The 27,926-nt window shown below is 39.9% G+C and overlaps 1 protein-coding gene across 1 annotated transcript in view; it reads right to left on the bottom strand.

Moving 5' to 3' along the window:
• Positions 1-27,926, bottom strand: part of CTDP1 (CTD phosphatase subunit 1) — a 110,614-nt gene that overhangs the window by 17,790 nt on the left and 64,898 nt on the right. The window contains exon 12 of the mRNA XM_056331231.1: positions 16,248-16,438. Coding sequence (XP_056187206.1) covers positions 16,248-16,438 — 191 coding nt within the window. The remainder of the gene's footprint in view (positions 1-16,247; positions 16,439-27,926) is intronic.

Genomic DNA, 27,926 nt, shown 5'->3' with positions numbered 1-27,926 from the left:
GGAAATCATGGGTTTCAGTCTTCTCCTTCCCATCTCTTATGATCTCCAGATGGGAAGGCCCATTGAGACACACCAAATTTGCAGTAAGGACTGATTTTTAGAAGGAAGCCATTTTGAGGGTGTAAGAGTTTACAGTCTCCTTTCAAAATCAAAGCAGGGATTTATCAACTGTCCTTTCTAACAACAACAAAAACATCATCTTAAAATTACCCCTCTCAGTTGGCAACTTTCTGAAGCCTAAGGAAAGAAGGAAGATAACAGATGATATTGAAAGGAGAAAAGAAGTGATTGGTAACAGAGGGAGTACAAAAGCCTCAGCCAACCCATGCAAATTATTCATTCACTTTATTTTTAGAAAGATGCTACAACATTTTCCTCTAGAAGATCTGCTTCAGGTAACAGGAAGCCTGAGCAGTTACAGGGCTTTTAAATGCTACCAGTGGGCCTAACCGACAGAGAGTATCTGAAGGCAGGCACACTGTACTTGAACTCTGAAGACATTAAGAGTATAATTCAGAAACTTCTCCTCCTCCAGCCTGGGAGCCACTGCACGACGTATCTAGTAGCAAATGCAACCACCCTCTCATCCCTGAAAGCGCTGTCCCACCCACACAGAGGGTGCCCCACAGCAGGAAGAAACTCCAGCGATGACTCTGCCACGCAAGGTATGTGGTGCCCTACACCCAAAGTACGTGGGTTTGATTTACAAGAGCCTATTTTCCGCTCTGTTGTCTTCAAGATTTGATTTTGCTGTGTTCTCTTCCCTCTGCCCACTCCAGAACTACCTGGTTCCTTACACCAAGCTACCATCCCTGGCACTTCACATCTTTTCTATTAGTTTCCCTAAAATTTGTACCTTCCTTTCTTCTCTAATTCAAATTCTCCCTCAACCTCACAAGAGAAACTTGACTTTTTGCCAAGACATCCAGCCATGTAAGAACTGAAAAGCAATGAAACTGAGAAGGGATCCCAAGCTCGGAAATATTTATTTTTTGGTTGCTGGAAAGGAAAATACATTCCTTTATAAACAACATGGATGTCATAGGCATCACACCCTAATATTCACCTTTTAAACAGGAGCTTGGTTTATGGAGAACAGACTTAATTATGGCAGCTTTTCACCTTTCAGTCTTCCTGCAGGCTGTAAATACAGTTCATACACAACCAAGAGAAGACCTTCTAATATAAATTATGATTTTTCAGTATAATTGGATGACAGTAATTCTTAAAGACAACGTATTATAGGAGTAAAGCCAACTGTAAAATTGCAGAAAAAACTTACCTGAAAAAAACCCAACCCAACCTGAGGTGAACCGCAACCACTTCTGCCCCTAACTTACTAAGTATTCAGATTCATTTTCTCAAGTATTTTTCTTACAATTTTCTTGAAATCCACACGCACACTGTGTACCAACAAGACTAATCAGCAGCTGGAAACACAATTGTAATTTAATCTGCAACTTACCTGAAGTTGTAGTAGGTATATTTTTAGTGAAAGCTTGAAAATTTAGGCCATTAAATTCATTAACAAACTTGAAGATATGAATGTCTCATCTACTTAATTGAGTGCTTTTATAAAAAACCTACGCCATGCATTCATTTGGTTATATAGCTGATTTTGCCATTCATGAGTGCTACTCTTATAATTTAGGGAATTCACCACTTGAAACTTTAAAATAAAGCCGTGTCCTGCAATGTCCCAAGATTTTAAATTACTACGAAAAAATCATACTAAATTGTGGTCACTGTCTAGATAAGAGAAACTATCAAAAATGGTAAGAAAAGGAATCTAACCCTGAAAGCATACAAAAGTTCAAGCAGAATAACATTCCAGGTGGCATATACACTACTGCCCTGCTTACGCTGTACATACCGAGATATACATCTGGCATTGGCACAGGCGGGCTGTAGGGCTGGTTACACCCGGCAGGACCCGGGATTTACTCTGGACAAGCTTTAGGCTCATCCTGTGGGCTGAAGGTGCATTAGTGGCTGCAGCACAGCAGGCAAGCTCTTAGAATGAAATCCCAGTTTAGACTGAGCTAAAGGCCAGGGTGTGCTGCGAGGCTCCCCCGGGAGGCACGCCAAAGCACCCCGTGGAAGGCACGCTCCGACCCGGGCCAATGCGCTGGTGTAGGCACCACCTCCAGGGACCAGCACACGCTCACTGCCACCATTCGCTGCTCCACTGTGACCTGGGTGCTACGACATACCCAGAGACTGCTCCTCATTTCTCACAACTTCCTTCAAGCGTTTACCATGTGTGCTACAGTTCCTCCTCTGATTTATTTCTGAAGAAATTTGAAAGAAACCATACAGCCATTTATTTTATGCTTTTGCTAATTTTGTTTCCTGAACAGCCAGGGTAGTTCAAACTATGCTTTATGATTTATGAGTTTTTAGACTTGTCCGCATGAATTTTTTCCATATGAGATCATGAACCTTAATTCCTTTAAATTAGGAATAGAATAAAAAAAATTCTTTACTACAGCAGCAGCAGAAAACTAAATACAAAAGCTAAAGTGAAGGACACGCAGACCAGCTCTGAAGGTTTAAGATATTAATAGAAAGATAACTTCTCTTTAAAACCCAAGCAAATTGGTATAGCTTAGATCTCAAAAATTCCCCTGGGGAACGGTTCCCTCAATCAGATAGCATATAATAGCAAATTAAGAGGAAAAATATTTTTCACTGACATGATAATTTTGAGGGTTTTTTTTTACTTGTATTAGAGCACTCCATTCAGTCTTCCTAAAAAAACATGCTCAGTGCCAACCTCCCTTTCTAACACTGTTGTCCTCTTTTGTGGCAGATCTCCTAGATACCCTTTCATTTGTGGGACTTAATTTTAGGGTATTTTCTTTTTAAAATATAAATGTAATATTCCTTAATCAATTTAGCCAGGCATGCCTGACTTTTTGTTATACCATCAAATAAAAGAGTATACTGAAAATAGCACCACACATTTAAGTTCCTTAGACCACATCTACCTACCAATAACTTTCAGCATCTTTCCATCCACCTTGGGTTTCCAAGGGTGTAGAAAACCCATTCCTCTGCACCACCACCTACTACCGGCACACCAATGCCACAAAATCCCAATAACACTAGCACATACTAATTTTTCAACTCAGTATTTCCATATGGTTTAAAGTTAGTCCCGAAGGCATAACATACCATGGCTACACCTCATAGTTTTGAGGGAAGGAGGGAAAAAAAACCTGTCTGGTTTTACAGGGCAGTCATCATAACAGATTGGAGACCTAATTCCAATCAATATTGAAAAAACCCACCCTTGAAAATCACATATTTGGCATAGAAAGACTTACAGAGACCCTTCTGTTATTAAAAACTTTCTAGAAAGATTATCCAGAACAAAGTGGAGCAAATTGGGTATAATCCTTTCACAGTAATAGAATTTTGAATCCTCTGTGAAAAGCAATCTATGAAGCACTACAACTCCTCCTGTGCATCCGACAAAGAGACAAGTGAACAAATTAGCTAAAATACGTAATTCAGACACAGCAAATGAGTAGAATATTGTTGCTATTTTGCAAATACCATTATTACAAATATTGTTTATAAAAGAGCTACATGATTCAATCTTAAAAGTCAAAAGGATTTCTCTGAACCTTAAGAAGAGAAATTGAATCAGTAAAGTAGCTTTGAAGTAGCCTACACCATTAACACCTTAAACCTTTAACAAAAACTATTTTCCAACTAATTCCTCTATGCATCTATTTTGGCCAAATTCAGAAAACTGAATTTCTCAGCATGTATCTTTGACAGGTAGAAAACCGCGAACGTAAACCTGTAAGATGCTTCAACATTTTCTTGGAGATGTGTGTGTGCATCTATAAACCAGGCAGAAAAATAAATATTTAACTCCCCAAGTCACCTGAGATGTAGAGCTAAAGACAGAATCCCTCACTGACTTTCACCAAATCTGTGTGTTCCCTGGACTCCTTTAAAAGAAAGCTTTAAAGGAAAGCAATATTTCTGCTCAGGTAAGAAAAAGTCTCGAGAACAAAAGCTGACTTTCAACAGAAGTGAACAAACCTCTAAAAATAGCCAAAGGCTGAACAGGCCTGAGGAGGTAGGAGGAATGGGACAGGGACCCGGGGGGCAGCCGGAACCCTCCCTGCTGAGCCTGGCAATCCTCGTGAGACAGCAACAAGTTAAGTTCCAGATAAACTCTGTTTGGTAGCTTTTTTAGAAGGTAGACTTCTTCCTAGTGGAAAAACCTCACACTGAAAAAGAAAACAGATTTCTGCAGCCCCTCCCCGCAGGAGGCACCTCTTCCCCTCGCCTGACCGAGGGGCTTCCCTGTAAGGATGCTCCTCTCCAACCCACCACAACAGTTAATACGGAGACACTGAGGAGCAGTGAGCAGTCAGCGGAGTAACTTGTCTTCCAAGCCATGAGTAACAAACGAGCCTCACCGTTCCTCTGGTTGCTGCAGATGCAAAAAACAGCTCTGCTGCAACAAAGCCATCTTGGGGCGGGGGAGTGGGAAGCCCTCTGCCAGCACGCACTGCCTGCGGCCACGGCTGCCACGGGGAGGAAGGCATGCGGCATCTTCTATTTTGCTCCAGTAATCAGAAGGAAAAAAGCAAGAAGTTTCTCTGATAAGACAGCTTAAAAACTATCTTATGTAATAGCTTTATATTAATTACAGAATAACTCAGCATTTTACATGAAAAACCAAGCGATGCTTAACCCCCTTAATGAGGGGAGAACTCCCCACCTTTCTGCTCACACTGCTACAGTACTCCTGCCTTCAGGCAGTCTGAAAGACCAGCAGTTACCTAACAAATGACAACTAAAACCAAGGAAAAGCTTTAAACAATATAAATACAGGGGAAATGCTTCCTGATTTGTTAAGAAACTTACAGGTTTGCTTCTACAATGATTCAAGTCTAGTGAGCAATATATGGCAAAATTTAAACATTTAATTCTTTCAGGCAGTTGTTTCTCTGTTTCACACAGGGATGGTGTAACTCTCCACATCAGAAACTGCAATGTCAGAGGCGATGTTTTGGTGAAAATATGCATGCAAACTTGCAGACTGATGACATTCAAATGGTTATTTTCTCTATTGTACAAGTCTTCAAAGAGTCCTTCAACAGAAGGACTGGCTTAGCAAACTGCAATTTTAGTGATTCTTGCAAATGAAGCACAACCCATTACATATATTATTTGTGAGGCCATAGCATAAGAATGATGTTTAGAAGTATGTTTCCAGTCAAATGATATGATTGACATCTTTAAAAAGAGAGATTAGTTTAAAGATAATAAGTGGGGTGACAAACAGAAGCATGGCAGCAAGTAGATGTTATTTTAAGAGTAATATTTCCAGCTCTCTTGATTCTTCCTTCTGCATTTTTTAATTCTCCACTGACAATTATAAAACGCTTCCAATATGGTGTTTTAACAGTTGAGTTTGTCAGTGACTTCTCTAGACATTTGCAATTACATTCTAATACTGTTGAACTTTTCTGTTTAAAAATCCACTTGATTTCAAATGTTGGTTAAAGCTCCACAGATCACCGAGTAAAGACACACTCGGAATAACTCACCAGTACGTACTGAAGCTTTCTCACAAAGATTGCTACAGGGAAGGAATTACTTAAGAGCTTGGATAGTATTTTCATTCAATCAATCCGCTTTTCGTGAACCAAAGCTACTCAAACAAAACAAAGCATGGAATATAACTACGTTTTTCAAGTACAGTTATACTTAGCATGGTTTACTCTTAAAAGGAGATTTTTGTGCATAAAATAGAGAAAAGTAGTACCAAAGGGTGAGATTTACCTTGGTGAAATGAACTATCTCCCCGAACTATTTTTCTCTGAGGAGAGGCAGGGATAGAATGACCGGTTCAGATACACATAAATGTGGAGAGGACAGTTTTAACAGAAATGCAAGACACACACAAAGATAAAAAGCTGAGAATCAACCACATATTCATATACATATATATCAGTATATTTGAAACAAAAGTATCAACCATTAAAAGAAATAATGCTCTTACTACTTAAGGAATGTGGTTAAGTGTTGATGGGATGCTCTCCAGCTGCCTGAAGCAACCCTAATGAACCCCTGAAGGTGGTCACTAACTGGATCTGAACCTAATCAGGCAACAATTACAGCTGAAGGGGACTCCTGGTTTTTTTTAGGATATGTCTGCCTTTTAAAATGCTGTAATCCAGAATAGTTAGCATTCTAGTTTCTCGAGCAGGAAATACTTGGTATAAAGCACTGTACTAATCACATAACATGTGAATAAGGGTGGGCTAACACTCCCCTACAGCTGGTGGGAGAAGCACACGTCCTTGGAACTTTGCCGCGTTTGGACAATTTTCAAGAGGGATCGAGAAAGGCACACAGGCATGTCCTTGCTACATAGGGAACCTGGCATGTGAGGTCCAGCACTCCAAAAACCAAGGGTTACCAAGCCACAAACCGGTTTTTCAATACTGGAAAGTTAGTGTGGTTTTTTACCGACCACCACCACCAATTTTGTCCCCCTCCCGCGGGTTAAATGGCTGAATCCTTTTTACTTAATTTTTCCAAAAGCAAGGAAGTGTGAAGCACAGAGCAAGCCTCAGAGTATTTTAGCTCTAGCAGTTTCTCTGGCAAAGTTACAAGCCAGTAAAATGGAGTTATGCAAGAAGAAAATGTCAGGCAGCTGAACACTACTGATCCCACCTATTAAAATACCACCTGAAGACCATTTCTGCAGGAAAACCACTTCCCATCACAGCTCACCACCCACCACAGCCTCCGTCCAGCCCCGGCTCCCCTTAGCCCTTTTGAGGCTGAGTAAGTCCAGAAGGACTTTGCATGTAACAGGCTCACAGGCACTACAGCAGCGTGATTTCTGGTTGGTACAACAGCAAAATGTTTAGGCTAGGTAAGTTATTTTAGATATATGCCCCACATGAAAAAAATAGTTACCAGGCTGCAGTTTAATAATCACGCAGTAACTCTTTGCTGCCTACATCTTCACACCACTCCAATACATTTTTACAAGACACCTGTGGGCACATCAGCAGTTCATTTTATATCCGTAAGTATTTCATTACAACTCTACATAAAAGTAATTAGGAATATTCTGATTCTAACATATTAGTCAAACAGTGTGAATACGTGGGGCGAAGAGGGGGATAGATACAATATAGATACTTCAATATCAAGTTTTCTGTGTGAGAAAATGTACACAAACTGAAAAATATTTCTGTGCTACGAAAAACCCCCACAGTATAAACAATCAAACACTAATTTCTTGTGTGTTTTTGACGTTATTGTTTAACGTAAGGATCTATCAATACCTTTTATTTTTTTGTTTCATTGATTCAACCCTCTGAAACCAGGATCTACAATTTTCTAGCTGACAGTGAAAATGAGTTGTTGCTTCAACGCAGCACAGAGGACAGAGCATTCGGGACTAGAAATGTTAAAAAATGGGGAAAAAAAAGGAAGAAATCACCTTTGGCGTAAACAAATTTATTTAATGAAAATGGTTTCAAAAGTCGTTACTGTCCCAGTATCAATTTTGTTGTGTAGAAATTTTGGATAACATGAGAGCTTTCAAGTAAAACATTCCTAAATGGAATCTGATCTTTAAGTTCACAGTGGACACTGATTCAATAATGACATTTAAGTACAAAAGCAAATTATGCTTTGCATGCCCAGAGCCTTCTTACTTTTTCGAGCCTTCAACGAAATCACTTCCAAACAGAAGTGACATTAAAATTCTGCAGAACAGCCGGCTCATGTGAAAACAGCAAGATGTGCTGCCAACAGGAGCACTCGCCTTTAAAAGCTGATCCTGGATTTCGGTCTGGACTGTTTCACCATTGCTTCTGGGAAAAAAAACTAACTGAAGCTGCAGTAATGTTTTAATTGCTTATGTGTACTACATATGAAGAGCCTGTTTACTTCCAAAGCATTAGAAATGCAAGGGAATGCAGTCATTTAAACACACTCTGCTTCTGGTAACTATGAGAACAATCATCGTACCAGGAAAAATTTGTACCACTAGGAAACAACAAAAATTTCCACTTGCAAGTGGAATTCAGTCAACACTTTTGGGAAAAAGGAAGTTGGTGGCCATTTCAGATCTTAATGCCTCAAAATTGCCCCCCTGAACAGCCACATAAACTCTTCACAGGAGCACGGTACAGACCTGAAACACGCTAGCTCGTCCAGGTGCTGTACTACCCATATGAGTTATGTTTTAGACCCAAGAAAAAAGTACTTGTGGTAACCTTGCAAAATTTTTAATTTTAATTTTCTGTTACATAAAACTAATATTAATCTCTTATTCTGATTAGACTAATCCCTGTAATAGTTATAGAGACAAATTTGGGCTGTTCTCTATGAACAAACTCAAACTTCTCCCAACAACTTGAAACTTCAGAAGTGTAACAATCTATAAGATCGCAGCCATCACATCACCTATATTGAGCTTCCTTTACTTGCTCTACCTTAAGAACAGGGATTTCCAGGGAAGTACCTTCAAGCTGACAAATGCCACCTACCACTGCAGATTCTCAAAGCAAATCAGCTTTTCCCACAAGTGGGAGAGGAGATGGTTGCCTGTCAAGGATCTCTAATTTTGTAGAGTTTAGGTCTGGTTTTTTCCCCCTACTCAGTGATTATTCATTGTCTTCAAAGGGTGAGTGGGCTTTCTCCTTTGGTGAGGAGACATACTGCATCTCACTAAAATGGGACAGAGATGCTCACTAAAATGCAGTAGGAAAACCACATTTATTTACAAAATTACGTGAAGGAACAATAATGATCTGCTGCTCCCATCAAACATATTTTGATCGGGGATTCATTATCTCATTGCCTGTAATAAACAGGCTGTATGTGCTTTCTGAAGTTTTCCAGGGATCTTAGTTCCATGCAGAGATCTTAAACCACCCAAACAAGCTGCAAGATTCAACTTAGTTCAACACTTAACTGAAATGCCGCTTCTGTGATCCAAAGCTAGACGTAATCAGTTTTGAGGGACCCCATCTTCAATCCCACAGCCATTGACATGGCAGGCCCACAGCCAAAACCACAGGGCAGTTTGAGAAATGGGCTGATACTCCAGCTCAGGCCAATTCCAGTAACTAAATCCAGTTCTCAGAGAGACATCTGAACAGGAGGCTTACAAAAGGGCTTTGCTATTACGCATGACTAAACTCCACTGCTCCAGAAACTTCAGTAGTTCAGAATAAACACCTATCCCAGAGATTCAGGTTAAATGTGAGAAGGAATTACTTGGGAGAAGATGTATCAATGAGAGCAAGATGAAGTTATTTTTTTCTTCAGACAAACAAAATTTTCCAGTTACCTACAATGGCAAGTAATTGTTTGCTTTAGGATTTGTCCGCTCCAGAATGAAGCACAATGTTTTCTTGAACATCCAAGCCTTCACCACATACAGAAGTACTGATGCCCCTTCTCATTTAGCGGTTAGCCACCACCAGGTGTCCCTTTACAGAAAATCTACTTCAAGGGAAAGGAGCTAATCAAAGATTTCATTCTTAAAATTAACTTCACAGAACGTGTTCTGCCTCAGCAGACCTTACCGAGAGGCTCTTTAGCGGGCAGATTGCTCCAGGAGGCAGGACAGGGCAAATTTAAACCACCAGTATTCCTAAATTTTGATCTTCAGCTTCTCTATATTGTAAATACCAAATCAAAGTATACTTGCATCATTTAGAGAGGAATTCTGGAAGACTGTACAGTGTAATAACATTAAGACTTTACTCATGAAACAATGCAATGGGTTGCTTGGATAAGAAAAGAGAGGACGACCATTCTGTGGCAAAACACCTGAATTTCTACAGTTACTTTGCCAGCCGTATTTGAGATACACCGTTGGCTATTAAAGGTACTTTCAACAAGACTTTGACCATATATCAGTTAGTTCCTTAATATATTCTGAATAGACTGTCACTGAAATTGTTTTTTGAAAAGATTTCAGATGACTATAAATAACAAATGCAAAGCTGACAGCCTGGGAAGCACTGAGCTGTAAAAATTTAGGTCTCAAGATTCTCAAAGCTGTGTGTCTCAAAATTGGGAACTGGAAGAAAGTTGTAGTGACAGTGAATATACTGGTTCAATTCCGATAAAAGGAGTCATCAACAAAACTTTGCACAGGAGTTTGCAGCATTCTTTTCTGGCAGCATGAAAGAAAGCAAAACTAGAGTATCTGTTTTCTGGAAGAGTGGCTGTTGAAAAGAAGTGCTATTGTATTTGAAAAACACAACACAAAATAATCAAAACATCACTGTTCCTACATGTTCCTACACTGTCTGTATAGAAAGTTGAAGTTTTACCTTATGTCATGAATCATGTAATACAGCTGTATCTTAAATTAAACCACTACTCTTATCTGTTAAGACAACAAAGAATAGACAAATCGACAAAACCTGTTTTGGAAGCACTCAAATGGCAGGTTTAATATGCAGACTTTTTCTGATCATATAGCCAAAAAAAGCGTAAAATAATTTGCTTTACTTCAACCAGAGTTCAAAGTTTCACAGAGTTTCACAGAATGGAGGCTCCCTGAAAGACTTCAGATCAATGCCACTCTGTAGCACAGTACCTTAAAATACCTCCTTATTGAATTTAAGAAACATGTATCAGAAACTCACAGTGTGAATGTACAAAAGCAGAAGGCATTTTCAATGTTTTGCAAACAAGCTGAAGTCTAAGCATAAAGAACCATTTCATATACAACTTTTATAAATTACCTATTTGTTCTTAAAATAATGATTTCTTCATCAGTCAAAAATATAACTACTCAGAATTGATACAGAAATTATCAGTAAGAAATTTTGCTAAAGAAAACATGTCACTGAGCTATACTTTTGTACAGGAAGTTTAAATCCTGCAAGCAAAATTTTGTTGCTAATAGATTAGATAATCACTTCAAGTTATTAGATTTCTTATCACTAGTTATTCAGAGGAGAATACTTCCTTCTTAAGCTGAAAAACACGTCTCAACCCAAGTACTGAAATTTCCATTCCAAAGTTAAGAAATTCTCAGTAGAGCAACCATTAGCCCTTACATCAGATTTACACAAGCTGAAATTACCAAGACTGGGACCAAACGCTGTAAAGGCACTGGCCTCTGCACTGTGAATTCACAGCGTTCAGAAGGAAGTTTATTAAAAAAAGAAAAACAGGACACACTGGGAACCTGAACAAAACCTATGAAAATGAGAAATCCACACAGGTTTTCTGTGAATAGGTGACCGAACCTGCCTGATGTACATGAAGTCTAAATAAAGTTAACTGTTCTACCTAATATCCAACAGTAGATACAGACAGAAGTGTGGTTTATGAGCATACTTCAGATAACCTTTCAGAACTAAAATAAACCCATTCAAAGACTGCACTGCACCACTGTATCAATCTGTTTCAGGCCTGCAGCCTTCCTCCTTCATTCCCACTCACTCTCAGGTCTTTCATGTTGGTGGCCAACCTGTGCAAGAAACCCCCCACCCAGCTCCCCACACCAGAAAACTGCCCCTTGCCACACAGCGACCTGCAGAAGCCCACGGGCATGCTGTGCACCAGGCTTTGGCAACAGAGGGATGCAAAGCCAGCAAGCTGCCTCCAGCCTGGGCTTCAGGGAGGAGTTCCTGCACCAGACCTGGGAGCCTTCGATGGTCCCGACACCAAAATAGTTCTTCCCACGAAGCAGCCGCCACCATCCTTTACTTCCCTGCAACTTCCCACAGTTCAACAAGTCCTTAGGGTTATTAGAAACTGGAGACCTCCAAGGAAGACTCCTCATATCACAGTGACTATTAACAGCAAATAGAATACTGCTACAACAGTTCAGTTTCCTACTTAGAAGCTATTAAAAAATACAACATATTCATTCTAGGAAAACTAATGTTACAGCCTAGGTAAACAAACTGCATTATTTTTTACTTCAGTGCCACTGCTGGGCTCATTTCCCACTGTTTATAAAGCACCCTGCACCCCAACTCCACAGGCACAAGTGAGGCACGTGAAGAGGTGCTGGATGCCAGCGTGTTGGCTGCACGAGCCAGCCTTCCAAAATCTGAAGGCTCCTATCATGCCTTTTCCCTCAAGAATCAGAATCCGACTGCAAAGCCTGCCCTAAGACATATGAGCACAGAGATGGAAGGGTTCATCCAATCAGTCCAGCATCTCACCAACATAAGTACTCATAACTTAACCACCATTATGTGATTTGTTTCTTTTCTGCTGACTCCCACTTATTGTTGAATACTTCCAATATGTTAAGAGAAATTTTAAGTGTATGATAGAAGACCACATGCCACAGCTATATGCCATGCCACTGGAAGACAGCAATAGAGATGGCACATCTGCAATTCCTGTTTTGTTGCCCCAGTTCTTTAAGATTTCAATTTATTAAGTGAAGTGCACTCAATTTCCTAGCTTCAGTAATACAAATGAAGTATTTCGTTAATTATTTTCAAAGTCTGCTCTGCATCAGAAAACAGGCAAGTCAATAGACACACAGCACACTTACACAGGGCTTCACATCTCCACTAGAAATTGCCAGGAACTACAAACTGAAAGAGGCTAAACCTCAACCTCTGGCATATTGCTTGGCTGATTTTCTCAACAGCATTCACATGCCTGTTCATCCTTCTACCAAATACATTCTTTTGAGACTGCAACAGCCTTTCACCTGATTTTCTCCTTTTCCTACAAAGACCAATATTAAAGCATACTAACATGGAATATATTTGTTCAATACATATTATAATGGCAACAACTTAACAAGTTTAAGATAAGGGGAACTATGAGAACCGCAGATGTGTTAACTACCACTCGAGTCTTGGTGGACACAGCAGAGTGTGATCAAGATGCACTAGAAAAATAAAGCAACTGTGCACCGACATCTGAAAGCTTGAAATACCTCAACAAATCAGATACCACAGTATATACCTGTGCAACAAGAGGTACGGAAGCAAAGCATTCAGTTTTCTCTTATGAACAAATTCCATTTGTACTAGTCTCAAAAGCCTTTTCATATTATATAGCATTAATTGCTGCTAACAATTATTAAAAACACCTGTTCACTTTCATGATTTGTAACTCCTGATTCATAACTTACAGCAATAAATTTCACGTGTGACATGTTTCAACTGCATTAAGTGGAAATTTATTCTAAGCAGAAAATTTTAGAACTCTGTGTGGGGCTCAAGTCCACCTCCTGCTGAAGTCAGGCTCCTGTTTGCTTCAACAAAAGCTGAATTGGAGCTCTAAATAGCAGTACTTTTATTTAAAAAAAATTAAAGAAGCATCTCTATTTACACAAAGATCAAGCCTATTTAAAAATAAAAACTTGTCTACCTCCCTTAGATTTTCTGAAGAAAGGTAAGCCACAAATGCATTTTATTGTTATGCAAGTCATAATCGCAGCGGGCTGATCAAATGTCAATAGTATAAACTATGTTTTTTTGATTTACTAATTTCTATTTCATCTTTTTTAGACAGTATGAAACTCACATTCATCGTTTGGTCCATGCCATACCCTTTTAACATAACATTCATGAGATAAAGGCAAGCATTTCATTAAGCTGCATGACAAGCTAGGATTTTGAAACAACTGTAGGCTGTCAAATTGCAAGCTAATGGCATGGTACCTACCAAAAGTCATAAAAGTAAACGGATGTAGGAAAGATCATGCATTTCCCTGCCCCTAGCAGCCATCAGATTTCTCAAAGATTTTTTTTTTTCCTCTAGCCCTCAAAATATTAGAGGTAGCACCAATGACTGAAATGATCCAGGTGTTCCATAGATCTCAAGACTGAAGCCTGACATCAGGCAGAAGTGCTAGATTTCCGCCGTGTCAAGCGCTATGGTCCCCGCGCCAGTAACACTGGGAAGGTGTAACGGAGCAGTGGAGCATCGCTCAGCACAAACCCACAGGCTCTGCAGCCCTCAGCTCTGCTGGGCACAAGCTCAGCCAGAATACCAGAGTACAGGATCGTATCTGCACTGCCTTCCCCTCGTTCATCTTTTGCTTTCTGGAAACAGTAATCACTAAAATCTGGACATCAGGGTGATCCCAGCCAATTGAGAAATAATGACTTAAACAGCTGGTCCAGGGCAGTTTTATATAACAAACAGTCTGGACTGGCCTTTAGAACACAAAAACTTTTCTTAACATGGCAAGAGATGATGATTTTCACAGTAACAAATAACTCATAGCTTCAGGCTAGATGACAGAGCAGAAACAATGGAAAGTTATTAAACACAATTTCAGCCCCATTATGCTCCCAACAGCCCAAAGACTCCAATTCTCAGAGCAGAAGCCTCAGGTGCTGTTGGGACGCATATGCTTGTGCAGCACTTAGCTTTTAGCAGTGTGGCTCCAGAAACTGTAGCTAGTATCCATGTTGGGAGTGGACCAAGCTCCTGGAGATTGTAATCCTGCTGTTTAACAACTGCTCTTACATTACCCCTCTGGTACGGTATCTTTTTAGTGCACACAACACCGACTGACCACAAAACCAGCAATTTAACATTTCAGACTTCAAATGGAATTAGGATGATGGGCAGAGGCTCTTTCCCAGCAAGCAGAATTTCCTGCGCAGCAGCACTGGGTCAGCACCTGAACCAGCACTTCGCAAGCAGGTTTTCCAGCACTTCATTCAGGTTCAACCCTGGATGCAATTTAACAAACTGACAGGGAAACTCTTAAGAGGTAAAAAGGTCAAAACCAGAAAAGTTACTTAAGCAGCCACTCAAGACTTCATTCTAGCAGTGACACTACTACCTCTACATGGCTTCTGAATGCAGAAGTGGTGCCAAGCTCACTTATGAACTTACCCATATAGAGCAAAAGTTAATTACAAATGTACTTGCTCTACCTTTGTAAAGCATACAAGGGAAGTAGTATTTAGCAATCACCCTAAGCAATATTCCCCCACCGGATTCTTTCTGACTTTTGCCTTTCAGAATTTGGTGCATTTGCTACACAACAAAACATCACAGCATCAGGGTGAATGAACAGCAACGAGCCGCCACCATGCCTTGCTGCTTCAAAGGGTATTCTAAAAATCATCACTGGCTTGCCTCTCCCAGTCCAAACTTTATTTGGGAGGGAATTTTTCTTCTAGCTATTAGTGAGAGATTAAATTCTCATACCTGTTAGACTGACATTTTTCTGAAGATGCTCACTGATTAGGAATACCCACAATGAAGTAAAAGGCCAGCACAAGCTTCCCGTGTGGCTCTTTCTCCAATAACCCCCAGCACACAGCAACACTGCTACCCCATCAGGACCTCCTCACAAATGTTTCTATAATCACATTCGGTGGTGGGTTTTGTATTTTCTCATAAATTCTTTGTGTGCTAGTAAAAAGCTCACAAAAGTTAAAATAACATAAAGAAGTTGCTTTGGTCCTACTACTTATATTATCCTCCATCAAGGAAAAACTGTTAGAGCTTAAATTTGTATGACTGAGAAGAGAGCCCAGTTATGAGAGCAAAACAAACTGCAATGCACATCTGAGTCCTGTTTGCACGTTTAGCACTTTGTGGTACAGGAGATGATCCCAGCAAATCTAATTTAAAATGGCTATAATCTTACATCATTCTCCACATATTGTTGGGCTTAAAAACTGTTAAGGGGCTACAGACTGAGAACATTCCTTAGCATTTTTAAAATTAGCATTTATTTTATGAAGTTCTAGATTACTAGCAAATTGGTTGATAGTCATCATTTAACAGCTGATGCTTGGACACTGAAATAAATTTTGCAGAAGAGACTAGCAAGTTTAAATTTCTGCCTAAGTAGAAAACATTCTCAACAACTTCATTTTTATGCATATCCCATGTAAAAGGATCTCAAAAATCCCGGATGAGAAAACAGCTTTCCAAAGCCATGCTTTATTTTACTTCAAGGAACACTGCAGAGTACCTGGTCCTACACCTGACTTGGGATCAAGCCTACTTTAAAATAAGCACAGTCCAGTGGTCTTCATTTTTTCCAAAGGAGGCGATACCCTGGCTCCCAACAGACATTCTCTATGACCATTTCCTTACATCAATCCCAAAAACATTGTGGAGGAAAGCACAACAGTTTCACAGGGTTACAAAAACATTACCTGCATGCAGAGGCTTACAATGATAGAAAGACTGAGTTGCCAAAAAGCATGCTGAATAGCACAAGCACAACGAAACATCACTAACGCTTCTTTTTATATTTGAAAAACTCATACCTGGGTACACTGCCTGTTAAGCTTCTTTCACTTGATGATGATGATGATGACGATGATGATGATCCAGGTCTCTGATCTGCTTTCATTCCTAGAGTCTCTGTTGCACTAATCTGAGGTTTTTCACCTTCTTCTTCTGGCTTTTTTTTTTCACTATCACTCTCATCACTGCCTTCTCCTAAGATGTCATCCACCTGCCAAAGAGTGGAAAGTCAGTGTATCCTCTAACAGACTCTTCTGCATTATCAATCTTTCATAATTATTGGATTGCACTTCAGTAACTGTTAAGAATATACTTCAACTTTCCTTGACCTCCCCCTTGAAAATTCAAATTAAACCCCAATGTCTTAAATGTAGTTTCTGTAACAGCTCTAGCAACATTCTATCCAACTTAAATATATTCAGTCTACATTCAACTTCAGGTATACATATGACTCACATAAGTGATACAGTCACATCTGAGGGTGTTTGCACTTCATTCTAACAGCATGAACAGCTGTAAACAAGAAACTGCATTATGAAAAAAGTGTTGTTTTATGAAATTAAAGGCATAGATGTTTTATGGTATTGTAACATATAGTAAAAAAACCTCTATACAATACGTATTTTACATTTACACTATTATACAGAATGTTCCTTGATAGATATATAACTCTAAAGAAGTATATTCCCAAATAATACAGTATGAATGGAATGGAACATACAGAACCACATTCTAACCACATTGCCTGCTTATGCTAATCGATGAAGACAAAGCTATCAAAGTGTTTCCACATTTCGTTAAATAATTGTTTGGCTTTTGCATCTGAAAAGTTAGCATGGGATTTGATACTCCTCTAAGAACATGCTAATTTGCTTGGACAAGTCTGGAACTGCTGAAATCATCATTAAAAGCAAATCATACTCATGAGCTACTCCGCTAAGCTTCAAAAGATTATGTTCTCTTTGAAGTGGCATTCAACCTTCAGAAAGAGATAAACACCAGGAAACCACACAGTCCCTGTATTTCTGTGAATGGCAAAGGACATGGAAAGAAGCCACATGAGTATTTCTCTACTGATGTTTAAGAATTTTTCCTAAAAGCAGCTTATCTTAGCACAAGTTAAAATACACCTCACAACTACCCTCTGTTCCCACTGATGCCACACCTGCTTTATCAAGAAGAAAAACTCTGTATATGAACATGGACCAAAAGATTTTACACTGCCTATCCACCGCTTTTACACCGATAATCCCAAAAGCTAAGAGAGAGCTGTAAGAAATCAGGTCTATCTGGCCCTTCATACATGCACCTCTAATTTCTTTGTTTACCTTTAGATGTATGGAGGGAAAGTCAAAGCTGCCCTGTGTTTATCAAACTAAATGTCAAAGACCTACACCTTGCCAGTACTCTGCTGGAAATATGGTAGAAGTAAATGAAATACCTTTTTCAAATAAGGGAAACTCAAGTGAGAGCTTGCAAGCAAGGAGTGAGCAGAAATAGCAAATATGGAAGTTTGATAACAGTCAAAGATCTATTCAATTTCTTTTTCTGATGCTGTAACAGAAAGGAAAGGTGTGTGACCCATGATGATGAAGGTGCTCCACTGGGCAGCTTCACCCAGCACACAGGTGACTCCCATCACACCCCGGGTGACTTCAGGAGGATGGAAGATGTGGCATTTGTCTTCACTCCTCTGCTAAACAGATGGATTTGGGGCATTTCTTATCCTTCCAGAGGCCTCACTTGGCTGTTGCTGTTTGAGGGCGGCAGCAGCAAATAATTTTTCTTCCTGATCTTGTGCTATTTTCTACCGATGACTCTGCCAATGTATATTGTTGCACAAGAGAAATGATGTAGAAATAATAATAATAATGATAATAATAAAAAGGTAAGTAGTACCTTCAAAACATCCTAAAATAATAGTTTTGAGGAGACTTGCAGACCTTAAGAGAAAGCAAGGACATTTTGTTACAAAGTTGACTTGTAAAAAACTATGTCTTTGAATACGTAACTGTACCAGAGTTCTACAACTCAAGCTTTAAAACTGGATTTAAAAATCCTGGCTATGCTATCCTTGGATGGAATGACTTCTATACAAAATGAGAAGTAACTTGCAAGTTTCTTAGATCTGCAGTCCAAGCTGCTTGCCCACTGGCCCTTGTCTTGGTACATTTTTACTACCTGAACCGCTGCCGCCTGGCGCCCAGCTCCTTCACTGCTGAAGCTGTAAAGAAACCGTAAGAAAAAAGGAACCATGTACCAGCTCAGTGCATCTAAACACAGGTAAGTTTCAGGTGGAACTGTAGGAATTGCTGTGTCAAATCAGATTACGTCAGTCCAAAGAATACTTTTCCCGTCACCATAAATTGTCCTATTCACGGAAGATAAGAATCATGAAATCCAGTCCAGGGTCAGGGAGTCTGAAGGGACTGACAGAGCCAAGCCAACAGTGAACCTGGGGAAAGCATGGCAAGTACGCAGTGGGGGGATTTTTTGGTGTGTACAGAACACAGAGAAGGTCTCAAGTGTTTAAAGTATTATGCTTTGGGATGGGATGGCAGGAACACCACGCCTGTATACTTTGCCAGAAGATACTCACTGTAGCCATGATGGCCAGCAACTGATAGTCAAATGGCAGCACAAATCCACAGCTCTGATGACTTCTTTCTAGCAAGTCTTATATTTAAAATTGCATTCCTCCATTGCAAAAGCAGTACTTTTCCAGAAAGTCAAGTTTAAAACTATGTTCTCACTACAAAATATGTTAAAATTTTCCAAGGACCAAGCCAGACTGATGTTCAGTGTTACAAACGTCTCTCACAAACTTATCTTCTAAAAAATCTGCTTTGTCTGAATAATTTTGACAAGACTAGCAGTCTAGTTATTGCCATGTCTTTTTCTTACATTCTGCACAAAGATGACATTCTTTTGAAGTCTGGAATGCCATTTAATATTATAATTACTAAGGTAGTTGTACACATACATGCCCCATTTCGGTGGAAGGGCATTTAAAATGCACGTATAAATCACAGAAATATGGCAAATTTTGAAAATCATTGCATATGAAAACAAATAATGTGAGATGGTTCTTAGAAAACACTTTAAACTAGAAAGGCACCCAAAATACAGATTCCTGCCTAACTATGGGCTAAATTGCAAGTTGTGCTGAAAAATACAAAGATTACCATCTTCATCTTCCAGAATTCTCCAAAGAAATGAAAACAAACTGTGTTTTCATCGAGGCAGCAAGATTTAAGCCCTTCGCTTGAACAAATCCATAGGTAAAAAAAGGACATGAACATTTAAGAAGCAACTATCTATCCAGACACATCACTAACTTTAAATATATAAAAAAGCTTAAAGAACAGAGGAAACTTTCAATCTTGGACAAAATTTGGACCAAGACAGATGTACCAATCACAACTTTTGCTCATAACATTAGATTTTATAGGATTAATACAAATGGAAAATATAACACTTCAGAAGAAAATGCCAGCTAATACCAAATCTTACTGGTAAGATACAGTGAGGGGATGTTTACTGCTTAAACACTACCATAGCATCTATCTTTAAAGGCTTTTATAACACAGCAAGAATGATTAACATTGAAAAAGAAAAATGATTCATCCCTTGAAGACGACAAATTGTTCCATTTAGCAGAAGAATGAAAAGCCTGACAATTCTTTTAAACACCTGATTTTAAAAGCTAGATAAAGTTCTCAGCTGACAAAGCTGTTTTATTTCTCATTTAGGAGAAGCACAGCATGCACTTATGCAGACAAAGTATAAAGACCAAAGAGCAACGAGATTTGCAGTCTCATATTCTCTCATGAGCTGTAAAGTACCTAAAGCTTTGTTAAAAAGAAAGCAAAAACTTTCTGTAGTATTAACAAACCAGGTCAGCTGGAAAATGTTCTTAATCCAGAAGTTGAGTTTACACATTCAAAATTAATCAAGACTCTGAGAAAACACCAAAAAAAGAAACTGTCATGAGCAACCTCAATTTGTTAGATAACTTAGAGGCAATGTTTCGGGACAGCGTTCTGGACATGACAGTGACCTATTGCGATGCTTTACATTTTCTGGAAGAAGAAATCACATATGCAGTAATGAAAACTACATATGAAAAAAAAAGAGCTGTGAATAAGCATTTAATTCTTGTTTTTAAACTAGAAAGTATTTAATAATTCAAGTTTTACTAGAACTGGGGAAACAAACTACCTTAGCAACTGAACACCATATGTAACTACCTAAATGATGTCTCATAAAAGCGGTATAATGCTCTGAATCAAGTCCTCACTGGAATTACGGAACATTCTACAAAAAAAAAAAGTCTGGTGGACAGCTGTTCTTTTTGTGCTCCAGTTTTGCATGGAATATGTACACATTCCCCCCACCTCCCCCACCCCAGTCCTTCCCAAAAGACCAATTCTAATTTTGCTCCAACTGATTGTGTAAGTTAAGGGAAAAACACAAAACCCCCAATTATTTCTAAGAGTTCTTTAGTTTTATTTCTACTGCCACAAAAATGACCGTTCTTTGTTAGCAATTGGAACAACCGAACCGGTACTGACAGCCAGCACAGCTGAGCCTGCAAGCACACACCTGAGACTGCTCTGAATACACCGCACCTTAGGCAGAACTTGCAGATACTTCGGTCATCTGTCATCCCAACATGCCACAAGGTTTCAGCACGTACCTTATATTCCGCCCCGGTAAATAAATTCAAAAAAGTAACTTGAAAATGAAGATAAGATGTCCAAGCACACCAGTAACTGTAGGTATCTCCATGTAAAACACGGTATTAACTCAACATTCCCTTCACTTTAAAACGCTGCCATCTTTGGCGCCAGGGACCATGATGCCCTCCCAGTAGTTACTAAGCATAAAAGCTAGCTGACCACCATCTCCATCTCCTTAGTGGCTAAACTGATGCTCTGCAAACAAATACCAGACTAAAGAAGGCCAACAGATGTTTCACACGTCAGTTCAAATGTCACGGCATTTCTTCCAGTGTTCTTTCACTTATCCAAGTCTGACTCTTGGTGTTTCTGGCCAGGATGATATACCTACACCATAAATACCATCAACACCAGTTTGCTTTAGTACATATCTCAAACCGTATGTGTACAATTACTTGAAATGTAATAGGCCGGTAGTCTTGAAAAAAAAAAATCAATCATGAAATGCACACCACGCCTTTTTTGGATATATTTCAATGCATTGCTGACATCCTGAAATCCCAGTGTGCTCAAAACTGTTCCTAAGAACCAAAAGAGCGCAGTGCTTGACAGCTTGTTCAGCTTGACATTTTCTCTTTTTACCAAGACAGGTTTTAAGACTGATCTCCTACACTTGCATGACTTATACGAAGATTTATTATTTGTTATTAAAAAAGAAAAGTAAAAAGCTAGGTTTTACAGGTTACTTCTAAACTACAGGACACAAACTACTCAAGGGACCACAACTGTAAATATATTGCATGTATAACAGAAGTTACCAAGTAAATGTGCATAAACGGGCACAGAACTTAAAGTATCTTAAGCCGTATTTGCATCAGAAAGCTGTCCCTGAAACATGGGCACCTTCCAAATGCTGCTGACATCCCAACTGCTTTGCAGCCCATTAGCAGTACTGCCAAAATAGGCTCTTCAATGCCACTCGTTTCTCCAGCAGAACTGGTTGCCACGCTGCTTCTGGAATATGGAAAGTTTCCCCGGAGGAGAGAGAGACCTTGCTTTTACAAAGTCCCACAGTTCTCCATTTGATCCTGTAATCTTTACCCCTGCCTCCACTGCCAACATTCCCTTCTGCTTTGTTCCAAACTATTGCTTTTGAGTAGATCAGTGGAGTTTTTACATATATTTTACATGAAATATTAAAGAAATCAGCAGACTATTTCAGGAACTTTAACACAGCAGTAAAATGAGAAGCCAAAAGAAAGAGTAGAAGGGAAAAGTGACATGACATCAAAAACGATGAATTAAAAAGCACTTCTGAGCCTGTGGAATCAACAGCGAACGATGGTATTAGATTGCAAATCAAATCAGAGTGGTGGCACCATCTTCCTGGAGTTGTGTACTGAACTCTCCAACCTTCCAGCACAGAGGCATGAGAACAAAACTGTTCCGTCAGTGGCAAAATAAGTGGAAATAACGCTGTGGAATGTTTATTAACTCCACATTCTGAAGCAGTTAGTCAGAGTGAATACAGTGGCAGTAACTGGCGAAGGTGCAGCTGCCTATCCAGCTTCCAAACGCAGGCCAGGAGTGCTCTGCCACCGCGCTAACGAGACCACGGCAATGTGGGTCACCCAGAATATTTCACTGGCGGTGTATCGCAGTCAGAGAGGATAAGAGTGAGAGTTCTTTTAAGAAGTTATGTTCTTCAAAAGGTTCAAGCAAGGCTGCCTCGCTGCTGACACTGACGTGGCATATAATTGCCTGACAAATTGTTGTTCTAGCACATTCCCAAATGCTTGTCCTCTCTTTTCTCAAGCTCCTCAGATCATACACCAGGTATCTGGTAAAGCAAGGAGAGGTTTGTCAGGAGTGTGGCAGGCGAAATGAGATTTGTGCAACTGACTTGGAAAGTTTAACTCCTTGACACACCAAAAAAAGTAGTTTTGTAAAGAAGAGTGAGAGGCTGTGAGGGGACTGATAAAGCACCTTCCTGAGCACAAGGCAGAACGACAAGCACAGGGACATTTCACTTTTGCAGGCAGCTGTCTTTAATGTCAGATCCTGCTTGATTCTGTGCTAAACAGTATAATACAGATTTTACCCATACATAAAATTTAAGCAAGATCAGGTGTTTTTGAAGTAACTTTCTATGTCAAGAGTAAAACTGCTACAATGGCTGCTTATTTGATGTGTCTTCAACCAAATACAGCATTAATCTAGCTTTTACACATATTTTTAAAGGCAACTGATTTGTATTACATTGTATCCTTGAAAAAAGGGGCTGAGTTCAGCAATATACCTATAAAATCTTTTTAATTACTAGTGAAGTCAAATAGCAAAAAAGAAGCAGTATCAACACCAAAGTTTAAAGAAAACATAAGTTGTACTTTTAAGATAGAGTTCCACAGGTTTTTTTTCAGTGGAAAAGCAAACAAATCTTTTCTAGGAAGAGAAAAAAGTACCTGAAATCAAGTGAATTTATCTCAGTGATTACAGACAATGACAGTTATTTACACTATGAAAAAATTCGAAGTTGAATTTGTTTGTAATGGTTTAAAAATAGTTTCATGACAAGCTTTCAGAACATCCCATTAATTTAAAACTAAGGGAACTTACTTGTCTTCATAGTTTTTACTTTCTACATTTGATTATTCTTTGTTCTTATATTCATAAACACACTTGTTTGTTTCTCTCTACCTTTCAGTAAGAATACATATGCTCCAACCCCACCCCACCCCCCAAAAAAAAAATATTTAAAAAATCAGTAGTTTCTTCATTAGCAATTAAGGAATCATTAAAGAATTCTACTTATTTTTTGCAATACCAGAGTATTAAGGAAATAATCAAAGACACTACTGCTTTGTTCCTCAGCAGCAGAAGTTCCAGAATAAGAGATCTTAATTCTCAAAATGTATTATTTAAATTACACTTCACTTTTCTAAATACCTTATGGCATATTTTTGAGTGGGAGGGGAAACAAACTTTTTGCCTTTTTCCTGTGCGAAGGGGCATTACCCATGGATAAGTTTTTTGTTAGTTTAGGCAGCAAGCAGATTTGTGAACTATATCAGAAGTTTGGAATGAGTGCAAACCCAAACCTGTAACCTGTGCTTCCTGGCGCCTGTGGTCTGGAATTCTGCTCACCCACCGATACCGCATTGCGCTCAGACATACCAGCAGCCTCTGGCGAAGACCTACCAGTTCTAGGATGAAAAGCAATTGCGTGAAAAGAAAAAGCTTTAAGCCTTGGCTCTGACCACAGCTGCTATGCTCATATTTGAAAAACAGCAATTAAAAATACCATGTGAAAATGACTTATGTGAGCTCCCAGTGACCATCCCTGGGGGCTGCGCTGGGAGCCTGCCGGGGAGCCAAGAGGCCACGCAGCCCCTGCACTGGCTGCTCAGCACCCACGGTGCAGCAGTGCCTGCGCCTGCACACCTTTGGGTGGCAACCCCCAGTGGGCTCCCCAAAGGCAGGTACTGCAGGGAAGCAGGCCAAATCGACCAAACGGGTTGCCTGTAGTAATTGGACCGCTTAACTTTCACAAATGAAACTGTAACTGTGGCTGCAACTGCACAGTTCACTACATCTGGGTTTTACTACTGCCACTAGTGCTTAGACTAGAAATGAAGTGTCACTTAGATATTACATACCAATACTGTTATTAAAATGCAACACTAACAACAATCTTATATCCTTGCTTATGATTGAGACTACTAATGCTTCAAAGAAGGCCATTTAGAAAGTCTAAGTATCTTTGAATTTCCTGCCTGGAAAGCAATGCCTAGGTCTGAGTAGAAACAAACATTCCGGAGACCGTTGGGACTAATAATTGAAACTGTTAAAAGAAACACGAGGTCAAGTATTTCCTTGGTAATTAGGGTGCCTGAGGCATCAACATAAGGATTCTAGGCAGTCCCTCTAAAACATTAACATTATTATTAGTATAACAAAAATTACTTTCTTCAATTAAATTATTGAAGAAAAATAAATTTCTTCATGATGTTGGAAAGAGAAAAAAGGTCTATTCCCAACTACCAATTTCTGAAACATAAAATAAATTCACAAAGAATAAAAGTTACTAGTTGCAAAATTCACATGGATGTTTTAATTTAAAGTCTCTAAAAAGAAAACATCTCAAGGGAGATAATATGATGATTTCTGCAAAGCCTTCCTGAGTCGGCAACCTCACTGCAGCCTAGAAGCTATGGTTTTATCCGATTATAAAGCCATCTATACCTCTAATCTTCCTTTCCTCTATTTTCAAAAGAAAACCTCTGCCAAAAGTTCGTTAAATAGTAATAGGCCTATAAATCTACATTGTAATGTTTTTTAAATGTGAAGTCTGGGAATAAAATCAGAATTAGCACAATAGCTATGCCCAGAATACAGCTGCTCACCTGCCCAGCAGCACAGAGTTGATGTGAATCGCTGAGCTCAGGCGGGATCCCAGCTCTGCCCTGCCTGCGTGTCAGGCTGCGCCGGGGGGGGTACCCGGAGCCTCCCAGGGGCTGCGAGGCTGCAGCCCTCCATCACTCTGCCCGCACCATTTCTGAAACAATGATACCTTAGTAGAAATAAGAGCTCTCTGGCTGCTAAATGCAATGATTCTGGCTGCTAAATGCAATGATTCCTCAATTTAGACTGCTGAAAACATCCATGCAAAGATTCCAGAGGAGGCTCCGATGACAAGTTAAAGGCCAGTGAGTAGCAGGACGATCTACAGCCACCCTTCAAAGGACGCGGGGTTTAGCCTGTTACTGCCACGACTTGTGGACAGTTCTGGCTCCAGGCAAGAAAAAACGCCAGCAGTACAAGGAGGTCTGGCGTGGGGTTCTTTGGAGGGAAGCGATCCTCACGGTGGTGGGGGGAAGGTGGCAGCGAGCAGCCTGTCCATGGGTATGTCCTCCCGCCCCACCACACCTCACAGCCTCCTCCTGTCCATGGGGTACGTCCTCGCGCCCCACCATACCTCACAGCCTCCTCCTGTCCATGGGGTACGTCCTCCCGCCCCACCACACCTCACAGCCTCCTCCTGTCCATGGGGTACGTCCTCGCGCCCCACCACACCTCACAGCCTCCTCCTGTCCATGGGGTACGTCCTCGCGCTCCACCACACCTCACAGCCTCATGCGCGCCACGGGCACAGCGCATCTCACGTCACTTCACCCAGTCACTAACAGCCAAATACCGTGAGGCAAATGTGGATGCGGTGAGCACAGCCAGCGAGCGCCTCTCCTTCCCTCCTCGCGGGAGCACCTCAGGGAGCATGCTAGGACGGCAGTGGAACCCTCACCGGCTTGGCTGCTCTGATGTCCCCTGCAGCACTTGTATAGCTCACCTGCTAAGACCTTACATAGAAGAATTTTGGGTCTGCATTTCTGCACTTCTTGGTGCCTTTTCCCAATATTTCCAAGTCCATTATTAAGTTTGCCTGACGTGAGCTAACAATATTAATTCCTTCTAACTTCCATAGCCATAAGCAGCTACGGGCTGCAGCATGAGGCCATTTCATACCAGACAGAAAAGAATCTATTCAGTCTGACATCAGGAAAGTTTTCTCCAAATATGGAAAGTCTAATAATTTTTAACATACCCTTGATCTTTATTTTTTCCTCTTTACAGGCAAACTCCTCCCCCCCTCCCACCCAGCCCCCCCCCCCCCCCCCCAATAAATTTAATAACTTTTTATGTGTATTCTTACCAACCTGAATGTTTTGGAACAATTACCTGAGGAGCCAGACATTACCACCCATGCCTCCAAAAAAGCTAGCGATTTTTTAATAGGCTTTAAGAGGCAGCATTATGAAATCATGCATGTGAACAACTGAACTTTCCTACAACACACAAAGTCTGCATTAAGAGATTTGGGCTGAATGTAAGTCACTTTGAAACAAAACATTTCCTTCTACAAAGACGTCACTGGAAGGATAAACTGTCTGAAGTAGGTTAAGTTGTCCTGCAGTACACGAAGTTTAAGGGAGGATGTGTGATATAACTCAGTCCCATTTCTTCCAAGTAACCTCAGAAGAACTTGCCTTTCACATCCTGTTTAATCTATTTTCTTTCTTTGGCATTACAGCATTTTATCCTTTGGCATTTCGCCTTGATTTTGAGTCACACAATGCAACACCCCTTTGTCTCAAGCACATCAGATTTTACTGTTCTTTCACAATTACCATTGGCTCCTCCAAGCAGGTGGTGAATCAGTAAAATTAGAAGTGTAACAAAAAAAGTCTTGTTCATTATTAAAAAAAAAGTAAAAGAATTTTCTCCTGTATTTAAATCTCCGTACACTGAAAACTGTCTTTGTACTATCCTGTTTCTGATAAAGCCATGCTTCAGGTTAGAATATCAAGTCTGGCAGTGCTATTGTATTTACTTCAACAGATTAGAAAAAAGGTGCTGTGAAGAGTTTAAGGAGTATTACCAAACCTTAGAAAAAAGCTTTTATGAGATTTATTTACATATAACTCATTTACAGGTTGACTGTTGTGTCTTGGATCACTAAATTTAAATTAAAATGTGTTCTGCTGGAACAGTTGGTGAAATCAAAGCTGGTCAGATAAAAGGCTGTACATTTACATACTCAGTCACAAACTGCACATTCAGTACTGGTTTCCCTACTGAAAATCGTAGGATTTGACTAGCTAATATGATCGACACTTGCAGGGTTGAAGGAAATAGAAGCCAACTGAGTATTCAGCATTTCCATTAAGCAGAATATTAATCTTGCTTTTTCTATTTCACTTATCTGTTTAAAAAAACCCCAAAAAACAAAAAAACAAAAACCAACCAAAAAAACACACCCAAAAACCACACCACCTTACAGGACATCTGAGAATCTGTTAGTCTGTAAACCCCTAGAATCATAGAAAAATTTAAGTTGGAAGGGACTTCTGAAGGTCACCTGGTCCAGCCCCCTGCTTCAAGACAGTCCAGTTGTATCAGGGGGCTCAGGGCTTTGTCCAGGGGAGTTCTGAATATCTCCAGACATGGAGATCCACAACCACT

The sequence above is a fragment of the Falco biarmicus genome, chromosome 3 (assembly GCF_023638135.1).
Source record: "Falco biarmicus isolate bFalBia1 chromosome 3, bFalBia1.pri, whole genome shotgun sequence".
Lineage (NCBI taxonomy): Eukaryota > Metazoa > Chordata > Aves > Falconiformes > Falconidae > Falco > Falco biarmicus.
This window is presented reverse-complemented; position numbering and strand designations above follow the sequence as displayed.